Below are 20,593 nucleotides of genomic sequence, written 5' to 3' on the forward strand. Positions count from 1 at the left end.
CTATATGTATTTTTCTGGGCTCCAAGATCACCTCAGATGGGGACTGCAGCCAAGAAATCAAAAGACACTTGCTCCTGGGGAGGAAAGCTATGGCAAATCTAGACAGCATACTAAAAAGCAGAGACATCACCCTGCCAACAAAAGTGCGTATAGTCCAGACCATGGTTTTCCCAGTTGCAATGTATGGCTGTGAAAGTTGGACCATAAGAAAGGCTGAGCGCCAAAGAATTGAGGCCTTTGAATTATGGTGCTGGAGAAGACTCCTGCGAGTCCCCTGGACTGCAAGGCGTTCAAACCGGTCAGTCCTAGAAGAGATCAATCCCGACTGCTCTTTAGAAGGCCAGATCCTGAAGTTGAAACTCAAATACTTTGGCCACCTAATGAGAAGGAAGGACGCCCTGGAGAAGGGCCTAATGCTGGGAAAGATGGAGGACAATAGAAGAAGGGGACGACAGAGAATGAGATGGCTGGATGGAGTCACTGAAGCAGGAGGTGTGAACTTAAATGGACTCCAGAAGATGGTAGAGGATAGGAAGACCTGGAGGAATGTTGTCCATGGGGTCGCGATGGGTCGGACACGACTTTGCAACTAACAATATGTATTTATACACAGACACACACACAAATGTTAATTAAATAATAAAGGGGATAATATAAATGCGTTGGAAAGAGGCACAGCATTCCTCTATCTGGTTGGATAGTGAACTTTTAAAAAAAAACAACTTTGAAGAACAAGTGAATTGTTCTGTACACCCCCCCCCCCTACGTGATTATCTATATCTACAAAGATCGTTAAGATTCTTAGGGACAGATAGAAATTCCTCTTAAAGAATAAAGACTTTTTTGGGGGGTAGATATGTAAGTAAATCTAAAATTAGCACAGTCAGTCCCACGGGAATCACTAATCCTTATTTGTCTTTGTTGTATATTAAGCCAAGAAGGTGTATCAAAACGTAGCTTCCTTCTATTTGCAGAACTGGTCAACTGGCATCCCTGGAGAAGCTGCTGGGGAACAGATTTCTGACAGTTTGTAAGACAAACAAACAACAGTAATTGGATGTAAAAGCTCTCATCCTTAAAGAGAACGAGACTGAGTTAAATTTATGGCAAGAAAATACTTTCCTTTAACTAAGGGTAAGTCTGTTTCATCACAAAATCCACTTTCTTTCTTTCTTTTTCTTGGGAAAGTGTCTCTCCCTTCTCTGATTTAGTAGCCCCAACATGATTTCTGAAATCTGATGCTTCTTTTAATCAATTTACAGACATACATACAGAATAGAGCTGGAAGGGACCTTGGAGGTCTTCTAGTCCAACCCCCTGCTCAGGCAGGAAACCCTGTACCATTTCAGACAATGGCTGTCTAGTCTCTTCTTGAAAATCTCCAGTGATGGAGTGCCCACAATTTCTGGTGGCAAGCTGTTCCACTGGTTAATTGTGTCACCGTTAGGAAATTTCTCCTTAGTGCTAGGTTGCTTCTCTCCTTGATTACTTTCTATCTATTGCTTCTTGTCTTGCCTTCTGGTGCTTTGGAAAATAAGCTGACCCCTTGTTCTTTGTGGCAGACCCTTAGATATTGGAACACTGCTATCATGTCACACCTAGTCCTTCTTTTCTCTAGATTAGCCATACTCAATTCCTGCAAGCATTCTTCATATATTTTCATCTCCAGGCTCTTAATCATCTTATTTGATCTTCTCTGTACTGTTTCCAAAGTCTCAACATCTTTTTTTTTTTTATATGTGGTGACCAGAACTGGATGCAATATTCTAAGTGTGGCCTTACTAAGGCTTTATAAAGTGGAACTAATACTTCACGTGATCTTGACTCTAGGCCTCTGTTTATGCAACCAAGGATTGCATTAGCTGTTTTGGCTAATTTTCTCTATGATGCCTGCAAGTAGTGGAACTCCTGTCATATCTTTTCTTATATTTCCTAGATCTTCATAAACTGTAATAGAAAAGAAATCAAATCTAATAAATTCGAACCACAAACTGAGTTATGCAACAAAAGACTCTGGATTCCTCTGACAAAACCCCAGACAAATGTTATTTACAAAGAACATTCAGATTGTTAGAAACAGATAAATATCCCTAGTAAAGAGAGTTGTGTTTTTACTGTTTTTATTGTGGATATTGTTGCAATTAATAGAGCACCTCTCTTCCCAATATGTGAATTGTAAGAAGAGAAAGTATATCTAAACATAACTCACTTTTACCTGTAGAAACTGGGCAACTAGTATCATTGAAGAACATACCTGGGATTCTGAGCAGCTATTGTCTGTAATACAAATAGGTATACAGAAATTGTAACAGGAAGTTCTTAAAAAGAATGTTTTGCTGTAGTTAAATTAAGGGTAAATACTTCCCCAAGGCTGGGTTTAGTTAATCCAGAATACACTTTATTTCTTTGAATAGGAGAAATGTCTCTTTGTCCCACCAGTATTGTTCAGCAGCTCCAAAACATGACTTTGAAATCTGATGCTTCTTTTCCAAGTTCTATTGAACTGAAAGAGAATTTTTTATTTACTCTTCTGAAAAAAAATGTTTCTCTTCAGTTTGATCATGGCAACGGGTAGCATCACATGATCCAGGGATGTAGCAATGGTTGTAAATGCAACTAGTCCTCAACTTATAACCACGATTGAGCCCAAAATTCCTGTTATCGTTGAACCGGACTCAAAATAATTTTGCATGATGCCCCCTTTGTTGTCATTAAGACATTGGATGTGGAAAATAAATTGGCCGTTAAGGGGGCCTTGATGTTGTTATGTTCCGAATAAAGTGGTTCAGCTGGGGATAAGCACACAATGTTATTAAGTTTGGGTTCTTCCTGGGGTTATTTTTCTTGTTTGCTTGAAGCCGTTTTCCTTCTCATCCAAGAAGCTTCTTCAGTTCTGACTGAATGGTGGAGAATAGAAAGGTTTATATTCCTTGCAGCCATGTGGTAGTTAGCCCTCTTTCTGAGAGTCGTTGAGGCCACTTGGAGTTTATTCAAGGTCGCCTGAATCCTATAGTTTGGAAATCCGTTCCTACTCCCGCATCATTCGAAGGGTGTTCAAAACTGCAACTGACCTCAATGACTCTCAGGAAGAGGATTAACAACCAGATGACTCCAAGGAATAGAAATCCTTCCGTTCTCCACCACTCAGTCAGAACTGAAGAAGCTTGTTGGATGAGAAGTGAAACATCTTCAAGAAGAAACAAAAGTCCCATTGCCTTTTGAAAGAAAGCACTTTTGGGACAACCATGGCCTGGACAACTGAGAGTCTCCATAGACATGTGGCCACAGAAAGCATTGACACCAACCCACAATATAATCAGCGTCACTGCCATCCGTTCCTGAGATGAGTAACCTTGTAGAACCTATCAACGAAACTCCAGATCCTATTTTGGACAGCATATAGGTGGCTGAATCATTTAATTTTGAGTTCTGAATGTGAAGGGAGCAATTATTGTAGACGGTTTCCCCTCCAGTGTATCCTGGGGCTCAGTAGGACCCAGAATTGAATCTCAGGACATATGTCGCAATTAGTTTCAACTTGGTTAGTACATTCCCACAGAACCAGCTGCAAGTGGTGACGTTGTTTGGGGGTTCTGGGGCCATCAGCATGATCTCCTGTCCTTCCACTGTTTGGGAAGATTCCTCCGTAATGGGAATTGTATGCTGAGCTTCAGCCAGGCTGATGAGAGCAACTAGAATGGAGGCTACAATGAGAAGAGGGAGAAGAGGATAAGGAAGGAGGGCAAAATAATGTTTTCAAGCAAAGTTGTCAGGGAATTATGCAGCAGGCGTCCAAATGAAGTGAGAGACACTGACATAAATGTGTGTTTTATGTACTGATAAATACATTTTATAGCTATAGATACAGCAAATGAGATAGTTGGGCACCTTACTACATTGTGAGGTAAATCACCGAGAACACAGGAGAAAAAAGGAGGGAAAAAAGGAAACTCCCTCCATACCCACAGCAACCAATCACAGCACAGATTGCCTCAGGCAGGAACCTGCCCTCTCCAACCGATCAACTATAATTGTGTGTTTTGGCTCACTCCACAGCCCCACTGCTCCAGCTCCTAAAATTTAGATATCTTAACAAAAGTAAATTTCATTGCGAGCAAAAGGCCTTTTGGGGGAACAATTGATGGGCTGCTATACAAATGGAATAAATGAATGAAAATCAGTCCATTAAAAAAATAAAATGGCCCTTGCTTTCTTATTCACCACGTTCTGAATGATAAACGAAACCATCCTTACTATTATGCGTAATAAATTCAGAATAAGGTTCAAAACTCCATCAGTTTGACAACATAAAGAGCAAGGACATCCTGTTAAAAGTCTGCAGTAAAGACTTTCGTTAAAAGCACCTCTGTTAAGTCCATCACTCTGTTGGACTGAAACTGGTGCCGTTCCTCACCATTTCCAGTTACAACTGTATAAGGCAAACATTCTGGGATCTAACTGGGAAACAGGACCATCTAGATTTTCACAGATTTTTTTTCCTTTTTCCACCAAGGACCCTACAGTTCAATTCTGAGCGACAAATATTTCTTCTATTAGATAGATAAATAAAAGATCATTGTCGCCACCACCACCACCATCATCATCCTATTGTCAATGCTGCTAACATCGGATGTTCTTGCTTTGACAATATATGAAAATGCAGCCAAATTCCCCTTAACTTGTGCGTTACTTTTAGAGTTAAATTTAGATGATACTGGGGGGGGGGGAGAGGAAGAATGTGAATGGGAATTAGTTAGACATAACAACATCGTATTAGAGTGTTTTTCAAGGTTGTTTGAAATAAGAGATGATAAGAAATGGCGGAATGGAGAACTGGAGGGAAGGTCTGCATTTCAAACTAATTGGAGAATGTGATTTATGACTGTTAATTAGAGGAAGGAATTGTGCTTTGATACTCTGTGTTTAGGGGAGGAGAATTCAGATTTCGGCTTCGACCATTCTACGTGCGGATGCCATGCAACTTGAATAAAGATTCTTTAAGGTAAACAATGCCTTAAAGTTCTTTGAAGAGTTTCATCTGTTGGAACTATGACACCTATTTTGAAAAATAAGAAACATGAATATGGAAGCAATAGAAATATGCTACCAAAAAATCCCCAGGAAGATGGATCAGGAATTCTTATGAAGATTCAACCCTCCATCCAAGTTCATATCCAGCCCTTGCAAACTCTGCTTATTCAAGGTTCTCATCCATACCTGCCCAAACTACCATCCACCTGGAATTCCTCCATCCAAGGTAACTGTGTACATCCTCCATGAACAAGGTGACTTTCTCCACACTGGAAAACTGGAAAATCTTCTGGATCCTCAGCTCCAGAATCAAAATCTGGTACATCAGGACCAAGGTTTTATCCTGCAGAACCTGACAAGTGAGATGTGTCCTTCTCTTACTTCTCAGGTTGCTTACAGTTAATCAAAGTCAACAAGTTCCTTCCAAACAAGCGTGGGAAGACTCACAAGTTGGAAGGTATAAGGAACTAATTACAAAGAATTATTGTTTATGGCATCTGTGTTGCAGTCTTCCACAGGCAATTTAGCCTTGGGCTATAGGGAGAAATAAACGAATAGTTGAATATACGGTAATTCCTGCCAGAAACCAGTCATTTTTCCTATTGATGCAAAATGGCATAAAGTGGTCTCCAAACTCTTCTCCACAGAAAAGTATACAAAGAGAATGCAATAATTGTGAACCATTATTCATTCCTCATATACCGTTACCGATAACAGATAATGTATATGTTTGCAATAGTGGCGAATATCGGTAGCTCGGGTGAAGGGCGAGGGTGAAGGTTCGTTCTCTGAACTTGTGGGTTAATTTCCAAATGTTTTGTTACCAGGCTAGGTAACATCTTCAGTGGCGTTGATGAAAGGTCATCAGATGGGGCAAAACTCACTTAACAACTACTTGGCTTAGCAACAGAAATTTGGGGGTCCATTGTGGTTGTCCTTTGAGGACTACCTGTACAGTAATTGGAAGAAAAAGTTCTTGTCCTTAAAGAGAATGATATTCAGTTAAATTTATGGCAAGCAAGAGATACTTCCATTAACCCCAACGAAAGAGTAAGTCTACTCCATCAATGAATCCAATTTTTTCATTGAGTAGAAGTGTCCCTTTCTGCCACCATTATTTAGCAGCCCCCAAAGATGAAATCTGATGCTTCTCTTCCAAATTCTGTTGAACAGAAAGAGAATTTTGGCCTTTTGAAGCCAGCTGGTTTGTAGATGTTTGCGACCCCCAACTCTCATGATTGATAGCCAGCTCAATCAATGATTAGGGATCTTGGTTAAGGCTCTGGAAAGTTGGTCAGGTTCCAGCTGGGGCCACTTGACTGGGAACAAACCACAGCCATCTGCGGGCAGCATTTCCACTGCAAAATGGTATTTTCGGGAATAAGACCTTTTCAGAAAAATAGTTGGGGTTCAACCCACCCGGGACCCCACCCTTTTTACCTCCAGAAGGCCTTGCCCTAAATGAGAGCTGATTTCACTACGCCTCTAGATTTTTGTGGTGTCTTTAAAAGAAGGCCTAAGGCACTCAAGCAATTCTCTCCATCCATCCTCATGTCTTCATGAAAGGCATAATTTGTGATCTGCTTGAGATAGGCTGAAATATGATTTGACCCTAAAGGCATCAACTAGCCCATCTGTGAGGAGGAGAGTGGTGGTCAAAGAGTTCCCGGTAACAGACCAATGACCGGAATGGTGACACTGGCTAAGAATGGGATGCCACTCATGTTCACTCTATTCAAGACGATCAACACACAATTTCTGCTGAAGAAATTTATTTTTCCCCCTGCTTTATCCCGAATCCTTCACAAGATAATTTCGCACAATGCCTCAATTGTTGCCATTATGACACCAGAAGTGGAAAACGAATTGGATGATTCAGGAGGACTTAATGTTCCTTCTACAGAGCAATTTGAAAAAAAAAAACCAACCATATCCTCCCCTAATTGATAGGTATTTATCTCCAGTGGCTGCTTAAGGACGAGCTGGCAGTGATCACGGCACAGGTGGCTAGATTCTGCGCAGCAGCATTGGAGATTCGCCAGAAACATAAAGAAATATTTTAGATCTTTTATCATTAATTTTAGTACATGTTTTTATCCAGCATTAGACTGTACTCAGTGTGTGTTTATCGTCAGGTCAGTATGATTCAGTTTTTCTGAAGGTAGCTAGGTTTTGTTACACTGTCTGTGAAACTAGGCAGACCTTGGTCACCCATTGATTGCATCATTAATTTGCAATACATTGCTATGTCTTCTTGTGTTCAGTTCTGTTTAGTTTTGTTTTACTTGAATGTTTAATTTATGTGTTGGCCTATGGCTGTGATAATAAAGACATACTGTTGCTGTGTTCCGAATAAACTGGTTCAGTCACTCTCTGGAACACCTGAGGACAAACACAAAAAGAAAGATGCTTCCTGGATGAGCAGTGAGATATCTTCAAGGAAAAACAAAGGTGCTTTTTTGAAAAAGCACCTTTGGGACAACCACAACCTGGAGGATGGAGTACCTCCATAGACATGTCCCAGTGTCTAGTTGTTTTGGCATGCAATGCCCTACAACTCCGTCTCCTGGGAAGGAGTTGAAAAAAATTGACGTCCAGAATGTAAGAGGTCTGCAGAAAGTTTTCATGCAGTGCAGAAAACCACTCTGGCACCTCCAAATTTTTCTTTTCGGCAGCCTTTCCAAAAGTGCTGTTGCCACACAAGGTGACTTCTGCGTCTCCTGAGATACAATTGCGTTTCTGGAGACTACTATCCACCAGGTTTGAGGAAGGATTATGGGGCCCTCTGCTGATGGCTCAGAATATTATTCACTGACCAACACCTTACTTTGTTCTACGGGTAAATTCAGCTTTCCCAAATGGTTTGCTTGTTGGGACACTGACGCTTTCACTGACTATGTAAAATGCATTTTTAAAATTTTCACAAGAGACAAGATATGCTAGGCTAGCGGTGAATGCTCCAACACAGGAAGTTTTTAAGAAAAGACTAGACAGCCATTTGTCTGAAATGGTATAGGGTTTCCTGCCTGAGCAGGGGGTTGGACTTGATGACCTCCAAGGTCCCATTATTATTATTATTATTATTATTATTATTATTACTATTATTATTATTCATGATAATACGTGCCTGATTTATGTTTACATTTCCAACATCTATCTGACATATTTTTAAACATTTTTGCTAATCTTGCTGGTGGCAAGTGCCATCTATAAAACATTTTAAGGTTCTAAATGGGTTGTAAAATCAGGTGTGACTCACTTTAACAACTGCCTTGCAATGGAAATTTTGCTTCCAGTTGTGATAAGTCTGTACTGTATTCCGTTTCTATTTTATTTGTCTATCCTTTTTTTCTTAGCCGTCTTTAAAAAGTCTAAGGAAAATGTAATATTACACTCGAAATCTATAAGATGTTTTTGATTCTGTGTGAAGATTGCTCATAGGCTAATTCCTTAGCTAATTTGAAGTCTTTGTGTGTGATTGCCCCCCCAACACCATGAGATCCATGGGAACAGCACAACGACGACGACAATGGAAATAAATACAGACACAATGGCAACAGCTCAATGGGAAAGATTTATTGAATCCAAATTTCCGTACTTCTCAGTGCATTTTGATTAACTGCACGCATTTTCTTTCCAGAGGAGAAAAAGAGAAGTGATATGCAGCCACAGGAAGTCCTACAACCACAGTGGAGCCCCAATATTATTGCTGAAATCTGATGCTTCATGTCTATAAAGCATTCATGTAGTGGAACCTCTGTCGTATGTTTTCTTATATTTCTTATATCTTCATAAAGTGTAATGGAAAAGAAATAGGATCTAATAGATTTAGAACTAGAGAGGTTTAGCTCCAGCTAATTTGAAGGTCTGTGTTTGTGACTGCCCCCCCCTCCCAGCATCAAGAAATCCAGGGGAACAGCATACCAACAACGACAATGGAAACAAGTACAACACAATGCCAACATCTCAATGGGAAAGATTTATTGAATACAAATTTCCGTACTTCTCAGTGCATTTTGATTAAAATGCATGCATTTTCTTTCCAGAGGGGAAAATGAGAAATCATATGCAATTATTGAAATTAATACATTTTTATAAGAACTTAAACAAAGCAAGGACATTTTTCTGTAATGTATGAGGAACCAATGATTCAAAGCACTTTTAAAATGTAATTTTAAATGTCCGAATCCGATGCCTTGAGAATAAAATTGCCATCTTAATACGTAGTGATCAAGATTTGGTTTTACTTCAGGTATTTAATCCTGGCATGGATAAGATCCCCAGGGAGCCGGCTTTAAAGAAGCAGGCATAGATTTCAAAAAATCAAAATGATTTCAAAGCAGATGAAGCCTCAAATAGGCTGCTGTTCTTGCATTCTTCTGCCTTGATATTTTCCATCAAAAAACAGAGAATGGAAGCTGAAAGGGAAAATTATCTATTAGGTACATTTTTTATTCCACAGTTTGATTTTAAAACTCTCTGCTGAAAGTAACTACAGGTGGGGGTTTACGTATCCTGAGGTGTAGTAAGATTAGCATTAGGGGAAAGAGGAGTAGTTACAACTGAGCAAGAAATAATGTAGCATTTTGCTGTCTTTTGTAATAATGTTTCTTACATTAGAAAGACATTACAAAATATGATTCTATGATTTTTATGAAACTAGTTGCATTTTGCTTCTGGATTCAATTCAAGATGCTAATTTGACCTTCAAAACCCTTTTTGGCAATGAAAGCTTTTTAATTTGGCTGCTTTTGACACTTTTACTGATTTGTTTGTTCGTTCGTTTATTTGCTGTACGCAAATAATTGATAGGACAGATGGATAAATAGGTACTGTAGATAGATGATGATAGACAGAGACAGATAGATAGATGATAGATAGATATAGATAAATAGATGATAGATATAGAGAGATAGATAATTAGAGATGATAGATAGAGAGATAGAGATAGATGATGGATGGATGGATGGATGGATAGATAGATAGATAGAGATTGTTAGATGATGGAGAGATAGATGGAGAGATAGATATAGATAGGTAGATGATAGATGGATGGATGGATGGATGATAGATATATAGACAGGAAAATAAAAACTTGGGGAAACTAGAGCAAATGAATCATTCCTGAATATTTTCAGTAGAATTAATACTTACACCACTCTCATTGTCTTTCTGTTCTTCATTTCTGTTTTAGGTTTTTAAACTTTTCTAAAAAAGAGAAAAAGAGAGAGAGACCCCAAGGATATTATCATCTCCCTTCCTTGCAAACTATCAAACTATCAGCAAGGGACCCTGTGCTTCCACCGGTGGGGGGGGGGGGAAGGAGGGAACACCTTCAGTCCCAAGGCAGAGACCCCTCGATCTCTTTGGCTAGCTGCTGGCTGGGGCATTCTGGGAGTTGAAGTCCACAAGTCTTAAAAGTTGCCAAGTTTGGAGGCTGCTGTATTTGGTGAATGAACAGAAGTTATCTGTTTTGACTACTCACTTTTCATGTCAATCTCCAAGGTTGTATTTCTGCTCATAATAGAGACCATATTAATCACACTACAAGTATAATTTCCAGAATTCTCTGGGCTGATTTCCCGAACGAGGATCACGTCAACCAATTCCACTCCATTGAAAAACCAAGTACAATTGGCCGGAGGAAACATAACAGCTTTGCAAGTCAGTTTGATCTGTGCTTTTGGGACATCAATAGTCTCGTTGATAATTGGAGGGTCGGGTCCATCTGGAAGAAACATGTATAAAAAAGATGTTGAGACTCTAGAAAGAGTGCAGAGAAGAGCAACAAAGATGATTAGAGGACTGGAGGCTAAAATATATAAGGAAAGGTTGATGGAATTGGGTATGTCTAGTTTAATGAAGAGAAGGACGAGGGGGGACAGGATAGCAGTGCTCCAATATCTCAGGGGCTGCCCCAAAGAAGAGGGAGTCAAGCTATTCTCCAAAGTGCCTGAAGGCAGGACAAGAAGCAAGGAGAGAAGCAACCTGGAACTAAGGAGAAACTTTCTGACAGTGAGAACAATTAACCAGTGGAACAACCTGCCTCCAGAAGTGGTGAATGCTCCAACACTGGAAGTTTTTAAGAAGAAACTGGACAGCCATTTGTCTGAAATGGTATAGGGTTTCCTGCCTGAGCAGGGGTTTGGACTAGATGACCTCCAAGGTCCCTTCCAACTTTATTATTATTATTATTATTATGGATCATCGCACAGTCAGCCAGATGTTCAGACTGGATTTGGCATTTTGTCTACCTATCGAGTCCTTACCCAGGACCTGGGATAGGCAGATGTGGATGTTTGATGGTATTACAGATATCGTCGCAGGATGGAAGCAGTTCCTAGTAAGGCCGCCTTTTGCAATTGACTAATAGCGAATTTGTCAATGCCAGTGGTGTTCAAGTGGTGCTCCAGTTGTTTTGGGATTGCACCCAAGGAGCCTATTACTATTGGTACTACCCTTGCTTGCTTTTGCCACAGTCTTTCTATTTCTATTTGTAGGTGTTTGTATTTTGTGATCTTCTCCAGTTCTTTCTCGTCTATTCTGCTGTCTCCAGGCACTAATAATAATAATAATAATAATAATAATAATAATAATAATAATAATGGAACTGCTATTATTATTATTATTGATTATTTTTAGGCAGGAGAACATTTTTTTGCAAAAGAACATCCTTGCAGCCTTCTGTAGTACCGTACCAAGAGCTTTTCCATTTCATTTTATTTAATGTATCAGTTGAAAGGACTACCTTGGTCAGCAGCTGGAACAGTGTTTCTCAGACTTGGCAAGTTTAAGACTTCAGCTCCCAGAATTCCCTAGCCATCCATTTTGACAAGTTTAAGATGTGTGGACTTCAGCTCCCAGAATTTCTCAGCCAGCCATCCTGGCAAGTTTAAGATGTGTGGCCTTCAACTCCCAGAATTTCCCAGCCAGCCATCTTGGCAAGTTTAAGACATGTGGGGAATTCTGGGAGCTGAAGTCCACACATTTTAGACTTGCCAAGCTTGATAAACACTGAACTAGACTGACCAAGTCCACACTGAAGAAAAAACAAACAGAATTAACCAGTTTCTGGGTCCTGCACTAAAAACTGACTTGTACACTAATGAAATGGCTTGAGTTTATACAAAATGGTGAACCCACTGAGTAAGAAGGTTAAGGACACATGAAGGGTCTCCTAACTCTTAATAGAAATGCAAAATATATAGTTAAAGAAAAAAGAGAGAATATTGAATGTATTGACCATTGGCTGCACGCCATGACTAGAGATAGGAAGATCAGACTTACAGATAATGCCTAAGGAATAGGGTGTGCTTTCGTTGGAAGAGATGCTGTTGTAACCATGGCAAATATAATCCCCAGCATCACTTCGGTATCCTGGGTTCAACTCGAGCGTCTGGTTGTTGTTTGTCAAAGAGATGTGGCCACCTGCGTGCACCACCTGGCCTCCGTTGGTCCAATAATATGAAACGTTGTCGCCTCTTGATGTGCAGTTCAAGGAGACTGGCCTGCCCTCAATGGGCTCCGGAGTACCAGCGATGGTGACGTTGCTTACACGACCTGCAGGAAGGGGAAAAAAGCAGATGAGGATGTTGACAGTCTCACCAGGAGAGGAAGGCCTGGCGTGACACATTAAAAGCAAATTGCAGGAGTGGCCTGGAATCCTGCATCCAGTTTGGGTCACCACATTACAAAAAAGATGTTGAGGGTTTGGAAAAAGGGCAGAGAAGAACAACTAGGATGATTAAAGGCCTGGAGACTAAAACATCTGAAGAACAGTTGCAGGATTTGGGAATGGCTAGTCTAGCGAAACGAAGGACTAGGGGTGACATGATAACAGCATTCCAGTATTTGAGGGGCTGCTTCAAAGAAGAGGGGGGGTCAACTTATTTTCTGAAATATCAGAGGGCAGGACAAGAAGCAATGGGTGGAAATTAATCAAGGAGAGAAGCAACCTGGAATTAAGGAGTGAGGACAATTAACTAATGGAACAGCTTGCCTTTAGGGGACTGGAGGCTAAAACATATAAAGAACAGTTGCTGGAATTGGGTATTTCTAGTTTAATGAAGACAAGGACTAGGGGTGGCACGATAGCAATCTTCCAATATCTAAGGAGCTGCCACAAGGAAAAGGGGGTCAACCTGTTCTCTAAAGCATGTGAAAGCTATTTTTCAAAGCACCTGAAGGCAGGACAAGAAGCAACGGGAGGAAACTAATCAAGGAGAGAAGCAACCTAGAACTAAGGAGAAACTTCCTGACAGTGAGAACAATTAATCAGTGGAACAGCCTGCCTCCAGAAGCAGTAAATGCTTCAACACTGGAAGTTTTTAAGAAGAGACTGGACAGCCATTTGTCCGAAATGGTGTAGGGTTTCCTGCCTGAGCAGGGGGTTGGACTAGATGACCTCCAAGGTCCCTTCCAACTTTACTACTATTACTAAGAAGCAACGGATGGAAACTAATCAAGGAGAGAAGCAACCTAGAACTAAGGAGGAATTTCCTGACAGTGAGGACAATTAACCAGTGGAACAACCTGCCTCCAGAAGTTCTGAATGCTCCAACACTGGAAGTTTTTTAAACAGAAGAATAGACAGACATTTGTCTGAAATGGTGTAGGGTTTCCTGCTTGAGCAGGGGGTTGGACTAGAAGACCTCCAAGGTCCCTTCCAGCTCTCTTCTGATGGATTGATTAATAGTTAATTGGAATATCAGTGACACTGCAAAAGGGGACTTACGACCAGTCACCACATTTACTTGGCTGCTTGGCAACTGGCGTGTATTTACTACCTTTTGCACACTCCCAGCAAAGTCAACAGAGGGAGGTGAGGTCACTTAACAATTGCAGGATCCATTCATAAAATCATGTCCAGGTCCTTAACAACCACCTTGCTTAGCAACAGAAAGTCTTTTCCCAATTGTGGTTGTACAGTACATAGAGGACCACCTATATTGGCCATAGGTGACCACTTTTAAGCATGCCCTTGATTACTCACTTTCTTCCAAGTAAATCTCCAGGTTGCTGCTGTTTCTTTTCTCGTGAAGGAGATCATTTTCAGCCTGGCAGATGTAGCTCCCTGTTTTGTCCGCTGTGAAATTTCCAAGGAGTAATTTTGGGCCTGTATCTAGTTGCTTTCCATTATGGAACCAAACGTATAGTGGCTGGGAAGATGAATCGGCACTGCAAGTGAGGACAACGTTGGTGTGTTCGTTATAATATCGTTGGGTTGGCTGGATTTCAGGTGTATCTGGACCATCTTCAAAATATATATATATATAATGTAAGTCAATTTGGATATGAATTGCATAGCTTCCCTCTGCTATTTCAGTCTGAAAGAGTCTTTTACGGATTACATCAGTGGCATTCAACCTTGGTAAAAATTAGAAGATGCGTGGACTTCAACTCCCAGAATTCCCCAGCCAGTTTTGTGGACTAGAGAATTCTGGGAGTTGAAGTCCACACCCCCAGTTGCCACCACTGAGAAATTACTGGCTTAGATAGAACGCCAGGATGATTATTTGAAGTAATTAAAAAAAGAATCAGAAACTCAGTGGGAGTGAGATGGTGTGTCCCATAAAATCTAGGCCAGTGGTTCTCAACCTTTCTAATGCCGCGACCCCATAATACAATTCCCCATGTTGTGGTGACCCCCAACCACTTATACATCACCGGGTGCCAGGGGCGTGGCCAAAGAAAAGGGAAAAAATGGCGGACAGCCTTGTTTGGCGACCCCCGTGAGATGGTTGTTCGACCCCAAATGGGGTCCCGACCCACAGGTTGAGAACCACTGATCTAGGCGCACTACACTGAGCTCTGGATGACCCTTCACATTCTTAGTTCTCGCCACCAGGTCAGCCAGTCATTTGCACCCACTATGATTTTGGGGTTATCTTTATATCCATGCACGCACGTTTGGGCGAGTAGGATGGCCTGTAGTGCCCATGGAGACAAATGAAGTTACAGAAAATATGAGGATTGTTGCTTTCAAAAATACAGAACAGCAGCGAGCAATGGGACCAAAATCATCCTGGGGGCTTTCATACCTAAGACAGCACTAGAACTCACAGTCTCCTGGTGATTGGCCCAAAGTCCCTCAGCCAGCTCTTCTGCCCAAGGTGGGACTAGAACTCACAATTTCCCAGTTTATTTATTTATTTATGAGACTTATATACCGCTTTAAGTGCGAGCACTCTCTAAGCGGTGTACACCAGTAAGCAATGTATATATATATTAACATTGCCCCCAACAATCTGGGTCCTCATTTTACCTACCCCGGAAGGATGGAAGGCTGAGTCAACCTTGAGCCGGTGAGATTTGAACCGCTGACCTGCTGAACACAGTCAGCTAAAGTGGCCTGCAGTACTGCACTCTAACTGCTGCGCCACCTCGGCTCAATGTATTTAGCCTGATGCCCTAACGAGACACCAAAGTGGCTCACGAATTTAGTTTTAACTCAAATGCAGAGAACGGACTCCTTTGGGAATTGTAGCTAAGTCTTCATTGGGCCAGCCCTGTTCGGGCTAGGGAATAGCTACTAGACAGCACTGCCTCTCTTTATGGGATAGGGATGGGTTCCATTTGATCATGGAGTTCTGACGGATCGCCCTGCCCTGTTCCCCACCTGCTCCAGCTGCTTTTCTGAGCCGCTGGGTGTTGCCTGCTCTTCTCTGCTTTTACCAACATCGTAAATTCCCAGAGCCCTTTTGGAGACAAGGCAGGGCCCAATTACTCAGATGCAATGAGGAAACAAATCCTCGTTAAAGGACATGAAACCCTGGATGAGAATCCTCGCCCACCTCTTTAAAGACAATTTAAATTCTCTCTTTTCGCCCCTGCACGGAATTGCGTGACTCGTATTAAATATATATATATACTTTCACTTTCTGATATAACGCCCAACTTTCCTGCCTGCAGCAAGCTGCCCTATCTGACCTCTAAGTAGAGTGGCCCCCATTTCAAGGACTTCCCGAGTCGGGGTGGGCAACTGTGGCCACTGTACAATCTGTGGACTTCAATCCCAGAATTCCATGCTGACTGTGGACTTCAACCCCCAGAATTCCATGCTGGTTCAGGAATTCTGGGAGTTGAAGTCCACAGATCGTAAAGTGGCCATAGTTCCCACCCTGTCCTGAGGGATGAGGTTAGGACAGGGATGGGCAACCTTGGCTCTTTTATGACTCGTGGACTTCAACTCCCAGAATTCCTGAGCCAGCATGGCTCAGCATGGAAACCTCTCCCTTTCCCCTCAGCATAGCTGATTCAGGAATTCTGAGAGTTGAAGTCCACGAGTCATAAAAGAGCCAAGGTCGCCTACCCCTGGGTGAGGAGAACATCTCAGAGGTGGTGAATTTGAGAGCTCAGACCAAGCCAAACATCGCAAAAGCCAAATACTTACAGAGAACATGGAGGTTGAGAACGTCGCTGATTCTGGTGCTGGTGTTGTTGGTAACTTGACACTGATACTCCCCAGCATCGCTCCTGGATACATTTGGGATATAGAGAGTCTGATTATCGTCCGAGAGATGAGACTCGTTGGTGTAAAGTTTTCCATCTTTAAACCACTTAATCGTTAGGTCTTTCGGTACATTGCAGGTGAAGCAAACTGAACTCCATTCCAAAATGGAGTTGCTTGGGTTTGCAGTCACATTCGGCTTGGGCAGAAAATCTGCAGAAAGGAGAGCAAGTGTTGTTACAAGCAATCTTTTTATTTATAGTATACATTTATTTACTTGCATCCCACCTTTATTATTTTTACAAACGACACAAAGGGGCAAAGATATCCAACGCACCTTCCTTCCTGTATTCCCCACAACATCAAAGTTGTGAGGTGGGTTGGGCTGAAAGAGAATGATTGGCTCAAAGTCATCCAGCCAGTTTTTATGCCTTAGTCAGAACAAAAACTCACCGTCTCCTGGTGATTGGCCCAAAATTACCTGGACAGCTTTCATGTCTAAGTCAGGACTGGAACTCACTGTCTCCTGGAAACTCCAGAAGCTATTACAAAATTGTGGGGTCCTTGGTGTTCTCTGAGCTTGGTGATTTTCTTGGAGATGTTTCATGACCCAACTTGTTGTTAGTTGCGAAGTCATGTCCAACCCATCGCGACCCCATGGACAACGTTCCTCCAGGCCTTCCTGTCCTCTACCATCTTCTGGAGTCCATTTAAGCTCATGCCTCCTGCTTCAGTGACTCCATCCAGCCACCTCCTTCTCTGCCGTCCCCTTCTTCTCTTGCCCTCCATCTTTCCCAGCATTAGGCCCTTCTCCAGTGAGTCCTTCCTTCTCATTAGGTGGCCAAAGTACTTGAGTTTCAACTTCAGGATCTGGCCTTCTAAAGAGCAGTCGGGGTTGATCTACTCTAGGACTGACCGGTTTGATCGCCTTGCAGTCCAGGGGACTCGCAGGAGTGTTCTCCAGCACCATAGTTCAATGATCTTCATTCTTTGGCACTCAGATGACCCAACTAGGTAAGTCCTAGAAGGGAATGCGGTTTATAAACAGAGAGCAGATCCCACTCCTATTTAGCACTGGTGACATTTTTGGGTAATCAAACGTCTGCAAGAAAACAACCAAGCTCAGAGGGCACCAAGGACCACACAATTCAACCCGGAGCTATTCTCTTCTATCGGTGTTACTAAACTGTAATAATTTATCCTAAGAGAGAGGGGAAATGTTTATCATTTATTAATTTACTGTATCGACCAAATCATCAAAAGTGAAAAACTGTACAGCCACAAATCACAGTTAAGGAGATGGTGATCAATTGTGGAGGTTGTTCATTCTTCTACCAGTGTTTCTCTTGGGATATGCCAAAGCAGAAGCCCTTCACCTGAGTAATTGGGTCCAGCCCTCTCAACATGTTATTTGCATGGGATCTCAGAAAACAGCAATAAAAAAAAGATATGAAACCATACCTACAACAGTTATGGTTGCATAACCTACATAAAAGAGTCCAGGCCCTCCTTCTATCAACATGTAGTTTACCGAATCTTGGAATCTTAAACCACGAATGACAAGGGAACAATTTGTGTAAATGTCCTCTCGCTTCGTGTACTGTGGTCCCTGTGTGGACCCATTGATTGGAGGGCGGAATCTTATTCCAATTTCCCCCATTGTTTCCGGAGACAAGCCCCTGGACCAGCTGCAGTAGACAATCTCATCTAGGGGTTTTGGTGGATCCAACCTAACGTCAAGCTTTTCCATTGGATTTGGAGGATCTGACTTAATTTGGACAGTCTCTTCGGCTCCAGCCAGATGGAAGAGGGTAGCTGCAGTAGAGAAGGAAAGAGAAAGAGAGAAAAATGGTTCTTAGCAAAATCAATGTTAAGCAAAAGGCCCTCTGAATTACAGGTAATCCTCAATTTACAACAGTTCGTTTAGCGACCATTTGAAGTTACAACAGCAGTGAAAAAAGTGACTTTTTCCACCCCCCCAGGCAACTGTTGCAGCATCCCCAGGATCACGTGATCAAAATTCAGACCTTTCACTACTGCCTCATATTTATGACGGTTGCAGTGTCCTGGGGTCACGTGATCCCCTTTTGTGGCCTTGTGATACGCAAATTCAGTGGGGAAGGCAGATTCCCCACTGACTTAACAACTGCAATGATAAATGGTAAAAAAAGGTTGTAAAAATGGGACAAAACTATCTTAACAAATGTCTTGCTTAGCAACACAAATTTTGGCCTCTGTTGTGGTCATAAGTTGAGGACTATCTGTTTCTTCGTAGAAACAAAGGTTGCAAATGTTGTTGCATATGGATTTGCAATATAACTAAAAGTCAAACCACAGCCATGCCTGTGGAAAAATTAGCAACGTTCTGTCAATCCGATCAATAAAAAAAGCAGCTGAGAAAAAGCTGTGGGCACCTAAAGCACAGAAATATCAGGTCTCTACATCTTGTTAAATTATAATTTCAGTGTAAATCATTGAATATAGCACAGCTGACTGGGTTCACCTAACATGCTGTACTACTAAAATTGAACAAGCTACATTATAATAAAATAATATAATAAAATGTAATGTGCAAACGGCATCATAGTAGCTGGTGTAGCTTTTTTAGACTAATGTCTTAGCTCTATACCTTTTTTGCCTTGATCTGAATCATCTGAAATTTCCCAAATAGTCTACAAGGGCAGGTCCACATTCCTATCCAGCACACTTCTTAATCTTGGCTAAGTGGCAGCTGTCTAGGCAATTGTGATGGTCACAATCTCAGAAGAACTTTTAGTGCTATAACATTAAAAGGACGGTCTCCTTTATACACAATTGATGGGGCCTTTGAGTATGTTAAAATATTGGCGTTCAAATGCTCTAAATTCTTGTTCTTTTTTTTTTTTAATGCTGTATATATGTATGAGCTTCCAGCAAGCCATTTTAGATTTATTTGGTTATTTGCAGTTTGATTGTTTTGCTATTAAGTCTCAGAATCCATACATTCATTAACTGACATGCAAGCCATATTCATTGCTGGCACCAAAATCCTGTTTTGCAAAATACAACCAGCATTAATGTCAAAACGATAGAGCACAGATAAAAAAACAAATAAACGAACTAGTAGAAGCTTCAGGAATTCCAATTCAAATTATTATCAATAATTAGGTTGACTACAGCAGCCCACTCTAATTTTATTTATTTATTTATTTATTTATAACATTAAAACAACTGCTCATCTTTCAACCAACTCTGAGCAGCTCCATGCGAAAGCTATAAAACCCAGCCAATGAAAACCTTAAAAACAACCGAAACCCTGGTGCCAAATCGGTTCTCTGGGCAGCTTACAAAAAATAAAACTATATTAAACCAATTAAGAATGTAAATTAAACAAGACAGCTTGGACTAAGCAGCCATTAAAACTGCAGGTGAAACCATCCGCCTACATTCACATCCAGCCCTTTCAGACACTGCCCCCCCCAAAAAACCTCCAGGAAGATGCATCATGAAGACCCAACCTTCCACCCAAACTCACATCCAACCCTTGCAGATTCACATCCAACCCTTGCAGATTGAGGTTCTCATCCATACCTGCCCAAAGCACCATCCACCAGGAACTTCTCCATCCAAGAATACTGTGTACCCCATTCATCAAGTAAGGTGGCCTGGTCTGCATTGTATAAGCGGAAGTTCTTCAGGCTTCTTGGTTCCAGAATCAAAATCCGGAACCATCGGGAATCCTGACCAAGCTAGATCCAACAGGAGCGTGGCAAATCAGATCTGGCCACCTCCTTAATGTTTCAACCGAGGTGTGGTCATCTCCTTGACTCTCGACCTCCTCACTGCTAACACAAGAGGTGTGGCTGGATTCACAAACGGTAACGGGAAAGGATGAAAACTCCACCATGCAGTATATTTAGAACTGTAGTAAAGTTTTTATTTGCTAAAAGAGCATGAATCACACAGTTTACTGGTCACAAAGCGCGATGGCAAAGTCCCATGCCATTTTTCTTTTATGAGGTTTTGTGATAGTTGGGCCTCAACTGAATGTTTTAGAACAGTGGTTCTCAACCTTTCTAATGCCACCACCCCATAATACAGTTCCCCATGTTGTGGTGACCCCCAACCACTTAT

The 20,593-nt window shown here is 41.5% G+C and overlaps 1 protein-coding gene and 1 long non-coding RNA gene across 3 annotated transcripts in view; one reads left to right on the forward strand and one right to left on the reverse strand.

The window, feature by feature from the left end:
• LOC120312023 overlaps positions 1-10,500 on the forward strand; it is a 27,033-nt gene extending 16,533 nt beyond the window's left edge. Inside the window, exons 2-4 of one of the 2 annotated variants that reach the window (XR_005557775.1) lie at positions 975-1,134; positions 8,672-8,793; positions 10,226-10,500. This is a non-coding gene — a long non-coding RNA (uncharacterized LOC120312023). Of the gene's footprint in view, positions 1-974; positions 1,135-8,671; positions 8,794-10,225 lie in introns of those variants that run through there. The other variant, XR_005557776.1, reaches the window with a different exon arrangement.
• LOC120312015 (carcinoembryonic antigen-related cell adhesion molecule 6-like) lies at positions 8,935-20,593 on the reverse strand. Its single transcript, XM_039352210.1, has 8 exons — positions 20,051-20,593; positions 17,942-18,295; positions 16,424-16,693; positions 14,024-14,284; positions 12,319-12,591; positions 10,517-10,759; positions 10,186-10,239; positions 8,935-9,449 (listed from the first exon to the last, which is right to left on the reverse strand). Exons 1-7 carry the CDS (start codon positions 20,133-20,135, stop codon positions 10,211-10,213), a joined length of 1,515 nt encoding a protein of 504 aa, XP_039208144.1. The 5' UTR covers positions 20,136-20,593; the 3' UTR covers positions 8,935-9,449; positions 10,186-10,210.

This window comes from Crotalus tigris, unplaced genomic scaffold, assembly GCF_016545835.1.
Source record: "Crotalus tigris isolate CLP2741 ecotype Arizona unplaced genomic scaffold, ASM1654583v1 scf7180000018413.2111637, whole genome shotgun sequence".
In the NCBI taxonomy this organism is placed as follows: domain Eukaryota; kingdom Metazoa; phylum Chordata; class Lepidosauria; order Squamata; family Viperidae; genus Crotalus; species Crotalus tigris.

Coding starts and splice junctions, on each gene's coding strand:
- LOC120312015 (XM_039352210.1), bottom strand. CDS start 20,135: ATGCAGACCAGGCCACCTTACTTGATGAATGGGGTACACAGTATTCTT. Junction 18,296..20,050: donor GTGGATGGTGCTTTGGGCAG/GTATGGATGAGA, acceptor TCTCTACTGCAG/CTACCCTCTTCCATCTGGCT. Junction 14,285..16,423: donor TCTCAACCTCCATGTTCTCT/GTAAGTATTTGG, acceptor TATATTTTGAAG/ATGGTCCAGATACACCTGAA.